Raw genomic sequence first — 21,317 nt, forward strand, 5'->3', positions numbered from 1 at the left:
GTGGGCTGGGCCAGGCTGACAGGGCCCCCACCATGAGAAACAGAGAAACACAAAGGCGCTGAAAGTGTTAGACAAGGGAAACCTCTTCCCTTTCCCTAGACCTCTCCTGGCCTCTGTTAGCACCAAGACTGTCTATGCGATTTGGAGAGAGAACCAGCAGAGCCGAAGTGTGGCTGGGAACCATCGCCAGAGGGAAGAACACGAGCTTCAAGGCCAGAGGCCTGGCTGCTCTCTCAGAACAGCCCAGCCAGGAGCACAGGCAGGAGAACCACGGGCCAGGCCGCCAGGAACCCTGAAATGCAAGAGATGACTGTCGAGTGTTGGGCTTTGGAACTTAGCAGCCAAAGCGAGCTGGCCTCCCCATCTTCTGCCTTACAAAGGCAGAGTATCCTTAATATCTGGTTGGGTGATAGCCCCTGGGAGGCAGCAAAGGGGTAGTGTGGTAGAGGCAGTGCTGTCTAATCATGAAACTCTTTTCCATGTTCTTCTGGGCACACTGGGGGTACTTTTCCCCAGCCTTCTTTGCAGGTAGGTGGGACATGTGGCTGAATCTAGCCAGTGGAATTGGATAGACGTCATATATGCCATTTCTAGGCCTGGGCCTTAAAACCCCCTACATGATTCTCCACGCTCTCGCATCCACCATCTAGGGACCAGATGCAGAGGATCCAGGAGAAGACTTGCAGGGGATAGTGGAGGTGCTAGAAGTTACCAGAAGGTCAGAGCCTGAGTTCCTAATGACTGCAAGGCACAGAACTGTATCCTCCAGTGATTTAGTGCGAAAGAAAGGATTGTGTAAAGGCACAGAAAGTTGGGGACTGTTTGTCACAGCAGCTAGCATTACTTTCTTTGACTAATACAGAAGAGCCAGAAAGACACAGAGGTTAAAAAACACTGCCTGTGAGGCCTGACTACTTAGCTCAGAATCCCAGTTCTCCAACTAGCTGTGCAGGCCTATGCAAGTTACTGAACCTCTCTGTGCCTGAGTTTCCCTGTATGCAAAATAGAAATATTACTAGCAGCTATTACCTCACGGGATTTTTATAAGGCTTAAGTGAGTAAATTCATATCAAGCATTTAGAACAGTGCCTGGCCCATGGTAAACACCATATAAGTGTTGGTTTTGAAAATTAGACTCTAAGATCTGGGAGGGTTGGGATCCTATCTCTTCTGCACATTACTCTGTACTCAGTGTTAGTTGAGGACACGGGTCCTGGATCATAGTTACCTTGTATTGGGGGGCCTGGGAGAGGTATGTGCACCCCCTCCCACCGTACTACCAGATTATAACATCTCCTCATCCCCCAAGTTTCAAAGTAACTTGCTAATGTCCTAGAAGGGGGAGAGAGAAGAATATCATAATTTTCAGCAACATATTAGTGTATGACAACCAATTTATAATTATACAACATAGGTTGATGTTCAATTAATTCTAAAACGTCCAACATGAAAATCATAAGTCCCCTCTTGTGGGGGTCTGCTACCACATCAGAGTGATTTCCTCCTCTTCCAGAAGGCTCCAGAATCCACCGCCCATCCTAGAAGTTAGTCAATTTGGCAAACTCTACTGGGAAGCCAGGCTATTCCAGGCACTGTGCTAACCTGAAGTACTGGAATAAATAAATGAGACTTGAGGTCTCTGCTCTCAAGGTGCTTTTAGTCTGAGTTCTAACCACCCTCTCTGATGAGCACTACCTTCCTGGGCATTGTCTGATTATTAGCACTGAGCACGGAGAGGCTGTCTTAAACTTATTTGGAAACTTTTAGACTGTTATCTAGTTGGGGATTTGAGGATGGAAAGAACATTTTCATGTTTAAGTTCACCAATATAGATCATTTTAGGGGTAGTAAAATCTTAACAGCATTGCTTTCCCTTTGGGCCAAAATACATTTCTTGGATTTGTCTGCTTGTTGAACTCCAATTCATGCAACAAAACCCCATTCAGATATTATCACCTGCTGAAATTCTTTCCTGAACTTATCCAGTGCAGTTAATTGCTCTTCTATGTGCTCCTTCTGCACTATCTACTTGCTTGTCATTTATTTGCTTATGTGCCTGTCTCGTTTTTACAATTGTTGTTCCATCTGTTTGTAGGGATTTTCCCTAATATTTGCACACCCAGCTCCTTTTCTGATTTGGTTTAAATATCACATCCTCTAAAAATTTTTCTGACCACTTATCCATTCCGATATTTATTCTTCCTTCCTCTCTTGTTAATAGAACCATCAAACCTTGGTTGGGTACATGGCCTCCCAGAATAAAGACTACATTTCCCAGCTTTCTTTGCAGCCAGGTGTGGCCATGTGACTAAACACTGGCCAATGAGGTGTAAGCGGAAGTATAAGGTGTCAGCTTCCAGGAATGTTCCTTAACACTCAGTAACTTCTTCCACGTTTCCTCCATCCTGCTGCCTATATATGAAGATTGGGGCTCCAGCTGCCATCTTGGATCATGAAGATGATGGCCACACCCTAAAGATGGGGGAGGGGTGAGCTGGAAGGAGCCTGGGTTCTTTTTTTTTTCGAGAACCCAATCTCAACTGATATGTGTAGCATGAGAAATTCCAGTTACAAGGTGGCAATCTAATTGCTAAAAATTTCACAAATAGTGACTTGAGAGAATGTTTTTGATGAGGGAGAATTCTCTGGCCAGTGCAATGATTCAGGCCTTTAAGTCCAGTGGAAATGGAATTGGTTAATTATTACTACACTGTAGTGATGCCCTACTGCAGAAGGATGAGAAACTGAGTTTTAATTGTTAGGGCCAAGTGAGAGAGCCACAGGGTCTCCTTGGTAGCTAGGTTGTAAGAAGCCCTTATCTTCTGCAATAGGAGAGTGGATACAGCCGAGGAACAAATTCAGGATCTGATAAAATTGCCAAGTTTAAAAGACGGTTGAATGCTCTGTCAAGGCAAGTCTGCTACAATGTCAGAACCGTGGTTGGAAAAACCTGGGGACTGTGAAACATGGGATGGGGACATCTGAGTAGATGCTCCTAAGGATTGTGATTCTTCAGATAGCCCTGAACCCATGCCTTCATAGCTTACCTCTCTTTATTAGGGGCTAGCTTCCCCCAAGCACGAAGAGAGCCTGGATTCTTGATGACTTCATGGTGCCGCCCTACTAGCCCTGGATTCTTGCCTCCGGACTTCATTTATGTATGAGAGAAATAAACTTCTATCTTTTCAAGGCATTATTACCCATGCCAGTAACTTTCTATCATATCATTCTCTCTTCTTTCTAAATTACCTTGTTAACTATTTATTGTCTATTTCCCAACTGGAACATAAGCTCCATGAGGGCAGGCACCTGGCCCGTCTTATTCACCATTATAGCTTCAGTGCCTAGAACAATGCCTGGCACACAGCAGGCGCTCAATAAATATTTGTTGTTAAATGGCTGGCTCCCTTGCTGGATTGAGAGCATCTCAAGAGCCCGTCTTGGGTCTGATTCATTTCAGTGTCCACAGTTCCCAGCCCCGGGCACATAGAAGGGGCTGAATGAATGTGCACCGACTTGAAAAGAGGAAGGAGAGAGTTGGGAGAGAGGGCTGTGGGAAAGGCAGGAGAAAATGACCCACCTGCAGTGCTGGGGGCTCCGTTCATGACACCCAGAGACGAGGCACCTGGACACAAGAGCAGAAGGTGAGAGTTTCCTCAGTCATTCTCCCGTGACTGTGGCACTGTGGTCGCAGCCCCTCCAAGTTCTCCTGGACCTCATCATCACAGCCATTGACAACCCACAGTGTGGAGGCATCTATTGTTTGGCAGGTACCTCTCTAAACACATTTCATGCATTTGAAACTTAATACTCTTAACAGATTTGTGAAGAAAGCATTCTCATCCCCATTTGACAGATGAGAAGACTGAGGCTCAGCCATGTGAAGGGACTTGCCAAGTTGACCTTGCTAGCAAGTAGCAGAGTGGGGATTAGAATCCCAGTCTATCTGATTCCAGAGTGGAAGTTCCTAACCCCCCAGCTACTCTGTGACAACACATGAGGCTTCAAGTTGAAGGCTCAGTAAAGAGACAGGACAACTCAGGGCAGAGTTTTCTTTACAAGACAGCCTCAGTTTACTCATCTGGAGAATGGAAGTGATAATTGTGCTTACCTCCTTAGGCTGGTGTGAGCATTCCATGTGACAATGCATATAAATGTGTTTGGCACAGCACCAGGAACAAAGTATTATTATTATTATTATTATGACTACTACTATTATTAACATTACTGCATTCTATTTGCTCTAAGACAGAAAAAATGCTTTTATTCTTTTGAGTTTCTTGGCTCCTCCATCCTGGTGGGATAAAAGCCATGACAGTACTGCTAACCCATGGGTAGGATGGATGACAATTTGAGGAGCAGTTGGAAAGCTTCCCCTCTATCATGCTCCAGAATACTGTAACTGGATTTTGAAAAACACGGTCAATCACCAGAACAATGTTGGGCTAGGACTCAGACATCACTCAAAAGGGACTGAGTTATGAGGACCTGCCAGGAGGAATAAGGAAAAGACACATGCTATTGAATCAGATCGAGCTGGGTTCAAGTCTGACTCTAGCTGCTCAAGAGCCAGGTGACCTTGCGTGAGTCACTTAATCTCTCTGGGCTTCAGCTCCCACCTGTCAAATGGATGAAGTCAGGAGGATTAAGTGAGTTGATGGATACTGAGAGCTTAGCCCGGTCTTTCTCATATGGCATAAAAATACTATTATTATTACCCAAAGCACCTCATGGAAAGATAGATTCACTGGTGGAGGCTACACTGAGGAGGCAGAAGAGGCTGTAGGTTGTTAGGTTGGCGACCCCAGGCCACTGACTGGGGTCAGTGGTACTCGGCCGCTGACCTTGTCACCAGGACTTGGCCACTTACCTTTCCGAGTGATGGGTCCCAAATCTAGAACCCGGGCTGGGTTGATAACTACTTCACTGCGGAGTCGATTTCCTGAGCAAGACTGTGGGGAGGGGGAATTCTCATTATATCAAAATTTAAAGGCACAGTTCTATCCAGACTGTTCCTACAACGGGCAGCTCTGGCCCAAGAATGGGGCTGCACCCCGTATGGCCCTAATTGATGCTGTGGTTTTCTCAGTCTAGAGAATTCTCACTGTCATGTCAAACCTGGGTTTGAATCTCATCTCCACTCTCTTTTAGCTGTTTAATTTGGGACAAATGACTTCACCTCTCTACTATTATTAAATAGCCTTTCTAGTTGTGATGGTTAAATGCAACACACAGACACATAGTAAGCACTTAGTGAGTGCCAGTTATTAGCAGGCAGTGACAAGTAGGGGCTAAGAGCATGGACATGGAGTCACATGGCAGCTGATACTTTCTAGCTGTGTGGTCCTTGGGCAAACGACCTCTCTGAGCCTCAGTTTCCTCATCTATACAGCTGGGCGGATGAAAGAATCTACTTAAAGTGTTGTTGTGAGAATTAAATTAGATAAGGCACATGAAAGTTTTAGTACAGTTCTTGACCCAGAGTAAGCGCTAAACAAGTCAACTATTATTATAATCACTTAAAATATGTCTTGTGCCAAGGAAACCTAGTAGACAGGCTCCTTCAACTGATCTGCCTCCTAGGGACACAATAATTGCTTACACTTAGGCTTTTAGGAGGCTTAAAGTCCATCCATTCATCCTTCTTCCTTCCCTCTCTTCCTCCCTTTCTCCCTTCCTTCCTCCCATCCATTCTTCTTTCCATACCTTCCTTCCTCCCTTCTCCCTACTCCCTCCCCTCCCTCCTTCCCTCCCTTCCTTCTTCTTTCCATCCTTCCATAATTCCAATAAATATATATGGAGAACCTATCAGGTACCAAGCCACCAGGCTCTGAATAGTCCAGTCCAAAGCGATACTCACCGGTATGCACTGTTCATTAAGGGAATCACAGAGATGAACCTCACAATGCAGGTAAACTAGGTCATAATTTCCAGCAAACATGAACATCTGAACGGAGAACCGGCTTTCCGAGGATACCCCATTCTCCTCCACGTAGATAGTGGAATCTTGTTGATTTGGGCAGCTGGGAGGGTGACAGGGGCAAGGGTCTGACTCTAGAACAGCTCAAGGGGCCTGAGGCCCTTGGCTGCATCTTTAATCTGTGTCCAGTATAAAAACAGCATCGGAAAGAATTAGAGATCCCCCCACGTTCCCTCCATCCTGACAACATGGACTTTCTATTCCTTTAGGTTGGAATAAACCTTGGAGGTTTCCTCCAAGATCTTATCCAAGATAAGCCCACGTGGTTTAAGTTTTTTGGGGGTCCAGCCTATAGAGTCAGACAGACTGGTTTCAAATTCCAGCTGACCTACTTTCTAGCTAAGTGACCACAAACAGATTACTTAACCTTACTGAGCCTCACTGTCCTTATCTGTAGAGTGGAGACAGGAAAATGCACTTCCTAGGGTTGAGGAGAGCATGTATTATCCATTATCCAGCTAAACTCAATGATCAATACTAGCTGGTGTTAGTACTATGGTTTGAGTCATGATCTATAGATATGCATTTTCCCTTTGTTTTTGCCAGTTAATGATATTCAATAACATTTTGTCCTGTAACGGTTGTCATGCCACTTTCATGTTGATCAGTGTTAACATCTGTATAACAGTCCTTCATTATCTAATAGACCCCCTCTTTTTTTAACTATGAAGCTATTGTCAAAGTTATAAAGAATACTGAAACGAAAAATAATTGGCATTTCTTTATCCTGCCCACCTTCTTTGTATTAATGCTTTAGGGTAAAATTTTAGGAATAATATTCCTGAGTCAAGGGATATGGTCATGATATGTAATACCAAATTATTTTCCAAAAGAGGTAAGCCAACTTACACAACTGCTAGGCAGAGATGAGGTGATCTGTTTCCCCTTAAACCTCATTCAGGCCAAAAGATAACCCCAGAGTTGTCTGATACCTGTTTCTGATGATGAAATATTTCACAGGGTCAGTCTTGTCTTCGGTGGGTGTGGCATAGCAGTTCCTCAACAGCAGGTTAAACCGGGAGGTGTCTCCTCTCTCCAAGATGGCACCCACATAGAGCATGGAATCAACGGACAGCACAACTACATCCCCTTCGTAAGGCAACGTGTAGTTCTGGTCTTGGAAGAGGGCCATCCTGACAATGAACTCTCCCTCCCCACCCACACTGATGTTCAGGGAGCTGAGAAAAGGAAAACCACAAGAGTGGAACCATCAGGTTTTGACCAGTGAGAACAAAATAAATTGAGCCCGGCCCTTGTGTAAGGTCATGAAGGCTAAGACACATCTTTGATCCCTAAATGAAGTATTCAATCACTCATTTAAATTGAGCATTTACTATCTTCTAGACTCTGATGAGTCTGTCTCCAGGATTTCCACCAATCCTCCCTGCATCACAGATCACAGGTATCTCTTTCACCCGTAGAAGAACTGGAAGTGCCCGCCTCTGTCTTCTCACCTGTAGAATGGGCTTGGAACCAGTTCTGTGGGTTCACAATTTTTAACAGCAGAATCTGCTGCTAAATCCACGCTACAATCTTCAGTGAAGCACCAATTTTAACAAGATAAATGGCTTTAATTTTTGTTTTTTATGAACCTTGGGTCCCCAACACAATACAGTCTGAAAAACATTGAACTAGGAAATTTCTAATCCTTCTAATCCTGCGATTCTGGGGGCCCAGGAGGCAATGAGGGAATGGGAAGGTCACCCTGGATTTCTGACACCCTAGAAAGTCCTCTGGCAAGTCTAGGAATGCTGAGGAATTCATTCAACAGGGCGCCATTCCAGGCACAGTGGATACAGCTAAAGCTTTTGAATTCCATCCAAATTGCTATTGGGGGTGGATTGGGGTGCTGTTTATCCAATCAAAGCTGATGTCGGCTTACATCCCACAGCTGCAGGGAAGCCTTCCTGCTCCCACCATCCCCCCAACCAAGATTAGGTCAGGGACCCTTGCTCCCTGATCCCACAGCATCCCGTGTGCTTCTCCTACATTGCATTCATCACTTGTAAATAATTTTTGATATAATTAGTTGTTCAATGCCTTTCTTCCTCAAGATAAATGAAATTGTCGTGTGTTTTTGTTCCTTAGCATATTTAGTTAACACTGTTTCATGTTGCTGTGTTGCTTCATAATAATAATCTTTAATATCCACAAAATAGTCTATGTCTGCCTTGTTCATGCTGAACATTAATATACAATCAACAAATATTTGTGGAATGAACAATACAATGAATGGGAGCTCCTGAAGGATAGAGCTAGCATCCTGTGGACATCATAAGCTGTGCTTGAAGTCAGAGTTATAGGTCAAAGGGCAAGGGTCAGTGCCATACCTTACAACGGGATGCAGGGCAGTTTGGAGGCTGACTTTCATGTCCAGCGGGTAGGCACATTGGAAGCTGATGTTGAGGATGGTGTCTCTGATGATGAAATCGTTGAACACAGAGAGAGTGTTTTTGTAGATGGCATGGGTTTCATTTCTCTTTGGCATGAAAACAAGACCACATATATGTTTATGTGGACAGGGGTGAAGGTGTATCTGGAACTCAGGTCTGTGTGACTCCACAGTGGATGCTCTCAACCATGCTGTCACCCTGCCTTCTGATCTCAAGAAGGCAAAATGGGCCTCTGCCCTCAGTGGCACCGGCACTTTATGGGAAGGGAGTGAGGAACCCACATCAAAAACTAGAACAATCAATTGTTGACCCTTGAGATGAGTCAGGAGCCACCACACTTGCTCCTCTGTGAGCCCCTCCCACATCATCCCTATTTTAAAAATTTATAATCACAGCTTACATTTGCTGAGTTCAAGCATCAGACCTGTTCTAAGCTCTTTACATGGACCAACATGTGTAATCTCGCATACCCCCAGAGGCCCAGAGAGGCTAAATGACTTGACCAAAGTCTTGCAGCTACTGAGACAGCCCCCAACGGCCCAACTCCCACCCTCTGGCAGCAGTGGTATAAAAACCCACTCACCTCCAGAATGTTTCCACAGGCACCAGCCTCGGTAGGGCTGGTCACGGACAGCCAGTTCCTCTCCTCTCCTGGCACGATGCTGCTGCAGCTCCGGTCCTGCAGGTAGGCTCTGACCTCGTCCCCAAAACCCAGGCCTTCCAGCAGACACTTGTCCAGTGACACCTTGATCTCCCTGGCCCCACAGTCCAGCTGCGGCTGCAAACTGTGGACGTCTGGAAAGTGGAGAGGGAAGCAGGTGCAGTGGATAGGAGTCTGGAGGCAGTGGGCAGAGTCCACACTCTCTACCCTTTGGAAAAGCCACCATGCCCACCAGGAGGTTGGGTAGACTAGAATGGGCCTGGGATCCAGGTGGGATTCATGCCTGGGCTTGCGGTAGGCGAGGTTGGCAAAGAAGCCCCCAGTCCAAGATTTCCAAGCAGCCTATGTGTAGGTTTGGCGAGGGCTTTCGTGTCTAGTTCCCCTTGGGGATTGGGGTCTCTGGGGAAGCAGGACTGCCCTGCATTCCAGACTAGAATCAAAGCTAGCTACACACTACTCCCACTTCTGGCTTTGTGAAGCCAGCACATCTGACCAGGTTCAGAGACATTGTATTCATTCATTCATTCATTCATTCATTCATTCAACCAACATTTATTCAACAAATACTTCTCAAGTGTCCACTATCTGCCAGGCACTGTTCTGGGCATGAGGGATACAACGTTTATCAAAACTGACAAAATTTCAGCCCTTACAGAGCTAACATTCTGATAGGGGAGACAAGAAATTAAGAAAAATACCATTTCTATTGTATTCATGAATGCATTGATTCAACATACATTTACTAACCACCTGCTCCATGTGCTAGGCACATTCAACACAGAAATAAAGAAAACATAGACTTGGCCCATGAGGGTTCCTTGGTCTTGTGTAAAAACCAACATGTCAACAGCTTATTATAATGCAATCCGATGAAAGTACTAACGGAACTATGTTCTAGGTGCAGAAGGAGAGCACAAGAAGGTCTATCTAAGTCTGTTGGTTAAGTCAGGGGAGGATTCATGGAGGGCTGAAACTGCATGAGGAGATAGGAGTTTTACAGGTGAATAAGCAAGTGAGGGCATCCTAGGCTAAGGGCACAGCAGAGGCAAAAGTGTGGCGACAAGAGAGAGGATGGTGTGTTTACAGGAGTGCAGAGTTCAGAGGTACAGGAACTTAGAGTGGGAGGGGTGGAGCTGTGGGAGATGGAGCAACAAGCAGAAGCCAGATCATGATGGGACTGTCAGAAGCAATGGAGACCTGCTGAATAGCCACCGATGGAGACATGAGGCAAGCCACCTGCTCACTCACTGCCTCACAAGGATGCCCTTGGAGCCTATCCAGGTACAAGCAGGGTGTCCTCAAAGCCCAATGTCTGATTCTGTGACAGCCCAAATCCCAGGACGCAGCCCCAACCCAGTGAGCCCCCAGTGAGCAGAGAGAGCCTCCAAGGAGAGCAGAGTTGTTCCCCTCCTGTTCCCACCCGTCATCCCCACATGGCTCCTGCCAGGCACACACAAGCACCACCTCATCCACACTCCTGCCCAGTTTTCCAAACATATACTCTTTCTTGTCCCTCTGCCTAGAACACTCTCTCTTCCACTCCACTCTCGTCTGGGAGTGCGCTCAGAGGAAGGCACGCTTGTGCCAAGGGCAAGGTCAGAGTCCTAGGAGGGAAGGAAATAATCTCAATAGGAAGCTCATCCAACCCCCATCCAGGACTTAGAACTCATCTATGGCATCCCTACCCATGGGTCTCTGCCTCTGCATCCTTGTCCCCCGAGATGAGAAGCTCATCACCTCCAGAGCCTGCCCATTTGGACTGCTCTGATTTAATTCTCATAAAAGCCCTGTATGGTGGGTATTTTCATCATTATCTCATGCCCATTTTATAGATGAGGACATTAAGGCTCAGCAAGGGTAGGTGACTTGTCCCAGGCCCCAGAGCTACTACGTGGCAAATCCAGGACTAGCATAGGAGTCTGCCCACGTCCCTCATATGTAGACTCTGCAGATGTTTGAATGTAGCTTCTATACTTGCAGAGTTCTCAGTTCCTCAGTTCCTTGGTCCCTCGTGGGTCAAGCCCACCCATGCCAGAGCTGTTTCCTGAGGCCAAGGTCCAGTGGCTGACCTGGAAATTTGTTCCATCCCTGCCTTCCCATTCTTGCAAATCCACTGGCTTTGAGAACCCACATTCCCTGACCTCAGTTCCATCTCCACTGATTCTGGTCCACACCCTGTCCTGACCCTCTGAAGCTCCCTCTCTGCTGCCCTGCCCACTCAGGCCAGCCTCCACCATCACTGCGCCCACTACGTGGCCCTGCCAAGCCGCTCACCAGAGTTGTTGAGGTCCTGTCTGCAGACACACTCCCAGACGCCGTCGACAGAGCTGCATTCCTCCTCTGCACGACAGGTCGTCTCACACTTGTCCTCCGCAGTGGAGGGGTCTAGAGGGTGAGGCACGGGGGCGGAGGATGAGGCTGCACAGCAGGGAGGACCCAAGGCCACCAAGGCTGACCTGTCATTCTACCAGGGCACAGTAGTCCTGCCCGAGGTTGTGCGATACTTAGTGGAAGGGTCAAGCTCCCAACTCGGATTTCCTGATTGCCAGGCCAGTGAAGTGAGAACCCAGAAGCTGCCATGTTGATGCTTACTACATGGCAGGCACTGTTCTGAGTACTTCCCACGCATCAGTTCATTCAATGCTCATGGTCACCGTATGAGACAGGGTTGCATAGTGGTTAAGCATATGGATCATGGAACTAGAGTGTCTGGGTTCAAATCCTGGCTCCACCACTTCCCAGCTTTGTGACTTTGGGAGAGCTGTTAACCTCTCTGCGCCCCCACCCCTCGTCTGGAGTAATTAGATAGTATCTATCTCATGAAGCTGGTGAGAGGATTAAATGAGTTAACAGTCTAAAGTGCTTAGGATAGGAGCAGGGACATTGTAAGCATTATGCAGTAGCGGTCATTTTTGCCATTATCCATTTTTTCAGATCAGAAAACTGAAGCTCAGAGAAATAAATTAAACTGCCCAAATGGAGCCTAAATCTGAATGAGCCTGAGTTCTTAGCATTCTGCTACACATATGGACATATCAGATTTCACCCTTGAACCCGAATCTCGGGCTTTACTTGAAGTGTTGGAAGACCTGGTAACCCTGGGCGGTATTCCCACTGGGCAGTCACTGCCAGGAGCTGGGTGGAGGCTGTTCTGCTTAGTCTCCTCCTGACCTACTCACCCCCGGCATGTTACCAGGTGGCCCCACCCACGGCTGCCTCCAGGGTCTCTGCTGCTCACCTGTGCAATATCTCACGTCACAGTGGGGGGTGCCCTCCAACCGGTACACGTAGTACCTGTCCGGGCAGGCCTTTACCCCCACCTCAGTATTCCAAAGGCAGCAGTTGTCACTCCAGTGGGCGCAAGCTGTGTAGTTGACGATGCCCTCCCCGAGGGCAGGGTGGGTCCCGTTCAGCCACATGGGAGCGGCCGTCTGGCATCGGTACACCGGGACACAGGTCTCTGGGATCCTCGTTCCTCCTTCTCCCACAAAGCGGTACCAGCCGCTCATGTCCCCATCACACATCTGCCCTTCTTCTGTGTTCTCTGTGCTTCGGGACGGTTCCTCCAGGAGGGTGTAATTCTGGCAGGGGTCAAAACAGAGTTGGTCCTCTGTTGTGCCGGAGGCTCTGCACTCCAAGTCCAGTCCATAGGAACTGGCGTTGGTGGAGTTCCTGTAACCTGGAAAGCAACAGTGTGCTTGGGTTTACTGTGCAAGCCGCAAGCCTACAGGACTTTTATCCTCCTCCACACTTTGTTTTGGATGTGCTAAGGACCCTAATGAGGACAAGAGGCACACAATCTCTTAATTAAATATCAGCCTTCATCACCTTGGGGTCAGAATAATAAAGAGGCCTGTGTGCGGTATTTTATAGGCATTAAGAACACCAGGGTCTCCCCCCTGCACATCGTTCACATTGAGCTTGGTGGCCCCCTCCCCTGGAGTTGTGCAGTGCTCCACTGTGCAACCATACACGGTGGTCCTGTCTGACCAATATTTGTTTTTCTCGTTATAAATCTAATATGGGCTCACTGGAAAAACCTCAAACATCATTAAAATCAAGTAGAAGTGAAAGTTGTCATAAGCCCATCCCATCCCCAGAAGTAACCACAAATTTGTTGTACGGTCTTCAGACCCTTTCTATGCATGTATTTAAAATACAGGCTTTTTCAAGAATAAAAATGGGCTTAATGCTGTACAGCTTTTTCTTCCACTTGCATTTTTTTTTTTTTTTTTTTGTGAGGAGGTCAGCCCTGTGCTAACATCTGCCAATCCTCCTCTTTTTTTGCTGAGGAAGAAGACGGCCCTGGGCTAACATCTGTGCCCATCTTCCTCCACTTTATATGGGACGCCGCCACAGCATGGCTTGCCAAGCAGTGCGTCGGTGCGCGCCCGGGATCCGAACCAGCGAACCCCGGGCCGCCGCAGCGGAGCGCGCGCACTTAACCGCTTGCGCCACCGGGCCGGCCCTTCTTCCACTTGCATTTTTTACTTAATACATCATAGATATTTTTCCATCATCAGTAGATCAGATCTAACACAAGATTTCTCAAGCTTAGCACTATTGGCGTTTTGGGGCTGGACCATTCTCTGTTGTGGGGCTGTCCTGTGCACTATAGGATGTTTAGCAGCATCCCTGGCCTCATCTCGCTGGGTGCTAGTAGCACCCTCCTCCTCGAAGTTGTCTCCGGACGTTGCCAAATGTCCCCTGGAGAGCAAAATCACCCCCAGTTGAGACCCACTGGTCTAACAGGACCATTTCTGAGTGCTTGTCTCATGGTTTTGAACAGATTCAGGGACCGTGATGTGTGAAGAGGCAGAGAAGTGAAGGCAGTGGGGCCACGGGCTGGTCAGCCTGGCCTAAATCCAGCTCCACACCTGCTGGCTGGATGACTTTGGCAGGTGCTTCAACTCGCCTGAGACTCATCTGCAAAACAACACCTGTGAGCTAGTGAGTCCCAGACTCCATCCATTCCCACGCCTCGGGTCATGATGTTTGTTGCAACTGTGTCTGGCTGTCCTATTATGTACTTAATATGTTTCTTTCAATGATTCTCTTTATAAATTCGTTTCATCCTAAGGAATAATATCTGTGATACCATAGGTATGATGTACTGGTTATATTTTTTTCATACACATGAAAGAAAAAATAGAGCCAACAAAAAATTCTATGAGAGCTTGCCATGCACCCCCACAGTCATCTTGGGATATGCATACCCAATTTGGGGAAATAAAGCCCTCAAGGATCGCTAGAGGATTAAAGGAGATAATAGGTGTAAAATGCCAAGCACAGCACTGGAGTCCATGGAATTCAAGCTGGTTCTCTTCCCCAGTTCTGACTTGTTGAATAGCGTGAGCGCCTGCTTGATGAACTACGTACGCACGTGGAATCACATTCCTATAACACACACTAGAGGGACTTCTTAGAAAAAGAGATTTTCAAGCCTTGCTTATGTATGCACTTGCTATTCTTGGATTATTTCCTGCACACGCTGTATTTTCCCAAGGGAGGCCATGAGCTGAGTCCCCCTCCACCCCGACCCCAGTCCACTCCACAGGTGACACAGACAGAAATTCTCACCTACATGTTGAGCCTGAGAACCCTTCCTACAAGCATCTAAGATGCCCAATCCATAGATCTTTGGAAGAACACAGAGAGATCACTAAATCCAGTCCTTTCCTTTTACAGATGAGCAAACTGATATAGAGGAAGGAGGAGGCGCTTGCGAAAATGAGGGCAGAGAGTGACCAGGTGTCCCACGTCCTCATGAACCCGGCTCTCTGATCTCCCCCATATCTGGGCCTGGGAAGTTATGTGAACTGGCCCCCGTTGGTCCTTTCAGGGGGAATTTCTGATCTGGCTCTTTGAGAGATTAGGACTTGATTTCGGTTTCTCTCATTTTGTTCCCTTTGACTTCTAGTTTCTGGGTCTTTGCTTTAAACACGGATTCTGAACTGCCTTCTCTACACTTCCCTGCTCACTGTCCAGGTAGTGCGGGGCGTCTGAGGTGCCAGGTGAGCAGAGCACTCACCTTGCTGCTCTGTAGATGCCAGGGTCAGAATGCAGGAGGCCAAGGCCAGCCACAGGACATAAGAGCCGTCATCCTTTCCATAAGCTGAGATATGCAGGTCACTCTGCAGCGTGCAGGCTCTCTATGCAGCTGGGGAAAGGGAAAGACTCAGATTCTATCAGGGCGACAGAGGTCGTTCCCATGGGTACAAGGGTAAGAAGACACTCACATCAGTTCAGCAGCATGATTTGGACTAAGCCCTATGCATTCCTTAGCCCATGTAAGGCTCTAAACCACCCTCCATGGAAGGTACTATTATTTTGCCCCAATTTTATAGATGAAGAAGCTGAGATTCAGAGGACATTAACCCCAGGAATATTTACTGAGCCCCTCTTATGTGCAAACACGGTGCTGGAAGTTAAATAGCTTGCTGAAGGCCCCAGGCCCATGTTCTCAGAAACTGCTAACGACTTCCTTCATGAAGGGCTGTATTGTTTAAAGCAGGCATGACTTGCAGGAAGGAGCTGGGTAACAGGAGTAGGAGACTTCCCAAGGGGACAGGATGGTGCTGTGTGCCAGTCTCAGCCTATCAATAACCAATGTTGTGGCTAGACCAGCCTTGTGGTTCTCACTGTGATTATAAGAAGCCCTTTGGCAATAAACATCAGGAAACTGGAACAAAAAAAGGCTTATTAATTACAGGACCTGGAAATTACTTGGCACACCTGGGGCCATGCAGTGAGGTCGTGGGGGGAGAGAGAGCACGCTATGGGCCTGGGGTTCTGCTTTAATTGGGGTTGGGGGGTTGCCTAGGGTTTTGCAGGCTTACTCTTTATTAGTGAATTTAAAACATGAGTGGGAATTTAAAGCATAGGGAAGAGGAAAAACAGGTAGCCAAAATGGTCAGTTATTGAAATCAACCAAGTTCTCTAAAACAAAGGCGCCTCAGTGCGGGGGAGGTGGCTGGCAATGTGTTTATCGCAGATAGCCATCTATGAAGTGGATGCCTCTGCAATCAAAGCTTAATTCAGGCACTTGTATTATAAAAAGAAAGAAATAAACCCAACTGTTAGAGTTTACACTACAGGTTGACAGCAGGGAAACCAGAAGCAAGCTTAGAGCTGGCCAGCACTGCAGAATATTCTAGAAGGTCTCAGGTGGGTTCCTACTCAGGTTGAGGTAGAGGCTCCTGGCGATTAGAGGGGAGGGTTACTGTGAATCTACTGACAAAAGTCATGGCTGCCCTTTCTTGGTTCTGTACATCAGGCACTGTGCTGAGAGACCCCCCAAAGTGTCCTCTAGGCAGGTAGATTTCAAGTTAGACTGAGCCCCTATGCTTGCTCCTAGCAGTGTCTGACATACAAAGGGTGTGCAGTCAAGGTTTGAGGGATGAATGAATAAAGAAATTTGGGGGGGTGGGTAGAAATAAAGAGCTGTGAAGAGCCTACCGACACGCAAATAAATAATATTTCCTCTTCTGGGAAACTCTTCCCTTGAATGGGCAAGTCTCTGGATGGCTTCTTACTGCCCCCGGAAGACTTCAGTTGAAGACAGAGATCTGTTTCCGGAAGGGATATCATGAATATGTTATGAGAGAGAACCCAGGACCGGTAATTCTTAGAAATGGGATCCCAAGTAGAGGCCTGTCTTCCTGGTAGGGTGTCCAGGGCAAGGGTGAGGGGGGCAGTTGGCTGCAATCAGATTGAGCTGGACATAGAGTAATATCTGGGGCACTTGACAGGGGCCAGGGTCTAAACTCCTTGTAGGGTTCTAAAAGTTTCCAGAAACAAACAACCCTAGCAAGTCCAGTGTGTCAAGGTTGGCGGGACCACACCCAGCTCAGGAGAGAGCTTGCCTGGCTTGAAGCAGGACTTACCTTGGGTGAGAACACAGAGCGTTCCTCCTCCTCTGACCAGCCGTGGGAATGCAAGCCTGCTGTGGACCGTCCTTTTATTGCAATTTCTCACCCAGGTGGCCCTCTGTGATTGGTGCTGAAGTATGCCTGGAGTTAATCTCCCAGGCACATGCTAGGCTTGTGGGATGTAGATAAGATAAACGATTAACTGCAAAGGATGGTGAAAGAAAGGGCCTTTGTCACCTCCTCTCCCCAATGTAAACCCTTCCAGCAGTCTCCCCTTCATACAAATACTTCTCTATAAACAATAGCAGTGTGTACTGAATGCCGAACACCCTGGGCGCTGCTGAGTGCCATGCACCCATTCCTTCTCACGTGGAATCCTTACAATAAATCAATGAAGCTGGTGCCATATTTATTACTAGGAAGCAAACATTAATCAAAAGGAAGCTTAGCACCCAAAGGGGAGTGGAGAGAAAACAAACATGCATTTGTTTGCAAAATGGATTTCCAATCGTACCTTGTGTTCCTAGATAATCACCTTAGAACACTTCTGCTTCTGTCTGGACGCCACTCAGCTTGGAGCCAGTTATAAGGCATAAATAAGCAAGAGGGGATGAGTACTTCCCATTTTTGGCCCATAGCATCTACCCAACTTCAGATACTCAATGTTGAGGAGTCTGGAAGGGCCAATTGGGTGATGGTGAATCATGGAATAGCAAAAGAGAGACAAGACCCTTGGACAAAATAAACATCAGAATTCTGATATGTGGGCTACCCTAGAGATTGGAACGTATGGAACAGAGGTCGTACCTCTTCGACTTTTAAACGCCAGGCTTAGACCTGGCTTTCATGGCATGGTAGACATCATGGAGTTGATAAAAGAGTCAAAGCTTTTGCAGAACAAGTGGCCATTGATTCTTCTGTGTTACTCGGGACTCTTTAAGGAGCCAAGGTTCCTGGGGGTGGGAAGCATGGGGGTTCTGGCAATGGTAACACCTTCCAGCAGAACCTCAACCTGGACAAAGAAAAGGTGCTACAAGCGACTCTCTCTATTCTTAGTGCATTTGGAGAAAAATCTCCTAAATGTGGAACTTATAACGATTACAAATGCAGGATTTCGAAATTCATCTGGGCCCACAAAATAGCCCACTGATCCATTAATTTTGGCTGGGTACTCACCCTAGTCTACCCAATGGCCACTCTCAACCTTTTCTGTCCTTTTAAACAGTCTCTGCAGCCATCACTACCCACTTACTCTCCCGCCTTTCTCCCATTCTCAGCAGGTGCCTTGCATCCTACTTTAAGAAAATTTAGACCACCACGCCTAACCTCACTAACCTTTGTGTCTCCTTCCCTTATAGACATATAAACATCCACCTCCATCCTCCACTTCCTCCCCTAACTTCTGATAAGGTGATCTTCCTCCTTTGCAAAGTAAGTTCCTCCATCCCTCTTCTGACTTCCCCATTCCAGTCTGAACCACGTCACTAAAACTCCCCTGCTAAGGTCATCTCATGGGCAAGTCCACTGGGCAGTTTTTCGGGCATCTTGTCAATGCATTTTTTTTGCTGCTTGCTGCAGGCACACTGCATTTCCTCGACTCGCCTGTACACTATTGTCTTGATTCTCTTGGGTACTCATGATCTATCGCTATCATCATCATGCTTCTCTTCCTCCCGCTGTCCCTGAGAATGCTGATAGGTCCCATTGTACTTGTCACTCCATATACTCTCCCTGGGAGGTGTCAAGTTTACGGTTTTGAGTACCATCCCCAGGCTGGTAAGTTTCAAATCTGTATCTCCATCCCTGACTACTCCCTTGAACTGCAGGTCCATTTACCCAGTTGCCTGCTGGACCGCTCTGCTTGGGCTGAGATGCTCGAGGCACCTTGAACTCAGCAGGTCCAAGTCTGAACTCACCAATCCCTCTACATCTCTCCCTCCTCACTGCATCATCTATCTTAATTAACGGCCCCCAAGCTGGAAACCTGGTTCCTTCCTTTCCCCTTCAGCCTCGCATTTCCAATAATCACCAAATCTTGCCACTCAACCTTTCAAATATTTCTTGAATCTATCCTTCTTTCTTCATCCCCACTCCACCACCCCTAATTCAAGGCATCATCATCTCTTACGAGGGTGGTGTCAACAGCTTCCTAATGGGTCTCCCTGCTTTCATTCTTGTCCCCTTTGATTCTGCTATCTCCCCTGCAGCCAGATGCCACAGTATCATCTCTCAGCATTATCCCCCACTCCTGGCACTCTATGCTTCCCGGGATCTGACCCTGTCCACAGCTCCTACCTCCTTCTACAGCTTGTCTCTCACACATCATATGCTCCACCCAATCTGTGGTTCCCTGAACTCTTCTCACCTCCAAACCTTTGCGTATCCTATTCCCTTTGCCTGGATTGCCCAGCCTCTTACTACTTATCATTTAGGTTCACCTCTTCCAGGAAGGCTTGCCTAAACACCAGCTGGCTGGTGCTTCTCTTCTCTGCTCCTCTGCCTCTCTGGGCTGATTCCAATCACACTCAACTGCCCGCCAACTTATCTGTCTCCCTCTGAAGGCTGTAAGATCTTTGTGGACAGGGATCCTGTCTTTGCAGTTCTAATTAGCACTTAGTAAGTACTTGTTGAGTAAACAAATGGAACAAATCACAATATGCATGCTTCAGACCCTCTCCTGTGAGTAATGCCTTAAATGTATGGCTGTCCAAGACTTAGTTAAACCTTGGTGGAAAGACCCAAGATCCTGCCTCAGGGCCTTTGCACTTGCTGTTCCCACTGCCTGTAATATTCTTCCTCAGATAACGCCCCCGGTTCATGGTTCATTCTCTTACTTCTCTCAGTCTCTGCTCATCAGAGAGACCTTCCCTGACCATCCTATATAAAAGAACACCCCCATTGCTCTAGTCTTCTTTGTTTTTTTCCCCCAAAGTGCTGACCACTACCTGACATATCACATAGTTATTGTTTAAATGTATCCCCCTTTTAAACATAAGCTCCTTACCAGCATGAGCTCTGTTTTGATCACTTGCTGTTTCTTCAGTGCCCGTAAAAGTGCCTGGCATTGAATTTGTGCTCAAAATATCTGTTGAATATTGAGCTGAAAAACTAACCGATAGAAAACAAGAAAGGAAAAGAAAAACCAAAGGAACAGAGGGACAAAAGGGTTAATTCTTATGTGCTTTCTTTTCCATGGCTTTTGTTTTTCTTTTTCTTTATGTTCTGTTGTAATTGAATCAAAGTATAGATGAATCTGCACACGGTCCAGGGCTCACCTGACCATGGACAGGCCGGGCTCAGCACCGCGGTCCTCCTACGTAAAGCTCTTACATAAAGGCAGCGGGCATGGGGATTTGGCATGTGTCTGCGTGTGATAAGACGTCCCTAGACTCAAGATACGCTGTCCCCACAGCCCGTTTGCTGATACACACATGTGGCTTTCCCTGGGGTCACAAGGCTCTAATCACATGACAGGGCCTTGGTCTTTCTGGAAAACCACAGCTGGAGTCCAGGGAAGCAGCTGGTGTCGGGGCACACTTTTCCCTTGGCATCGGCTTCCTCTGGCCCACTTGGAAAGAAGTCCAGAGACTCTTGAGTATCTGGGTCTCCTGGACCCAGCTGCCTCTTGGTTTCTGGTTGTGCCTCCAAGGAGCCTCCTGGAGGGCCAGCCCCCTTGCAAAGCATCCCCTCCAGCCCCGCTGCTGCTGTGGCTCTGTAAACAGGAATGCATCTTCTGCACTGGGAGGGAGAAGTGCAATGGAGGCAGGGGGTCCCTAGGTTGTGTCGGGTACATCACGTCTATGGATCATGAGACTCCTGAAGGCAGGGACTGTATCTGCTGATTCACTAGTGTTTCCCCAGCACCTAGTACCGTGCCTGGCGCATACTGGGTGCTCAAATAGATGTTTCTGGAAAACTGAATGAACCCTCTGAGGGCATCCTTATTATCCCGATTGTACAGAAGCAGCTGCCCCATTATACCCTCCATTTCTGCAATGCCTGACCCCCTTGTAATCAGGTGTTCAACTTCTCCCTCCCCCACCAGACCTTAAGCTCCAGGAGGGCAGGGATTGTGTCTGACTTGTTCACAGCTGTATCCCCAGCAGCTAGCACAGTGCCAGGCACATAGTAGGGGCTCAGAAAACATTTTTTTTTTTGCAGGGAAAGAGTTGCCATAAGCTAACATCTGTTGCCAGTCTTCCTCCTTTTTCTTCCTCCCCCCACCCAAAGTCCCAGTACATAGTTGTAAATTCTTCTAATTCTTCTATGTGAGCCACCGCCACAGCATGGCTACTGACAGATGAGTGGTGTGGTTCTGGGCCGCCAAAGCAGAGCACACTGAACTTTAACTGCTAGGCCATCAGGGCTGGCTCAGAAAATATTTCTTGAATAAATGAATGAATGGTTGGATG

The 21,317-nt window shown here is 47.3% G+C and overlaps 1 protein-coding gene across 1 annotated transcript; it reads right to left on the reverse strand.

The window, feature by feature from the left end:
• Window positions 1-233: 233 nt before the first annotated feature.
• On the reverse strand, window positions 234-15,161 carry GP2 (glycoprotein 2). Its single transcript, XM_087417167.1, is given in 11 exon segments — window positions 234-292; window positions 3,581-3,625; window positions 4,871-4,952; window positions 5,861-6,023; window positions 6,913-7,158; window positions 8,311-8,459; window positions 8,957-9,168; window positions 11,309-11,419; window positions 12,273-12,713; window positions 15,066-15,134; window positions 15,137-15,161. Coding segments are annotated over 11 exon segments (1,587 nt in total). The 5' UTR covers window positions 15,147-15,161.
• Window positions 15,162-21,317: the final 6,156 nt, after the last annotated feature.

Source organism: Ceratotherium simum, chromosome 26 (assembly GCF_057802395.1).
Source record: "Ceratotherium simum simum isolate JZ-2026a chromosome 26, ASM5780239v1, whole genome shotgun sequence".
Lineage (NCBI taxonomy): Eukaryota > Metazoa > Chordata > Mammalia > Perissodactyla > Rhinocerotidae > Ceratotherium > Ceratotherium simum.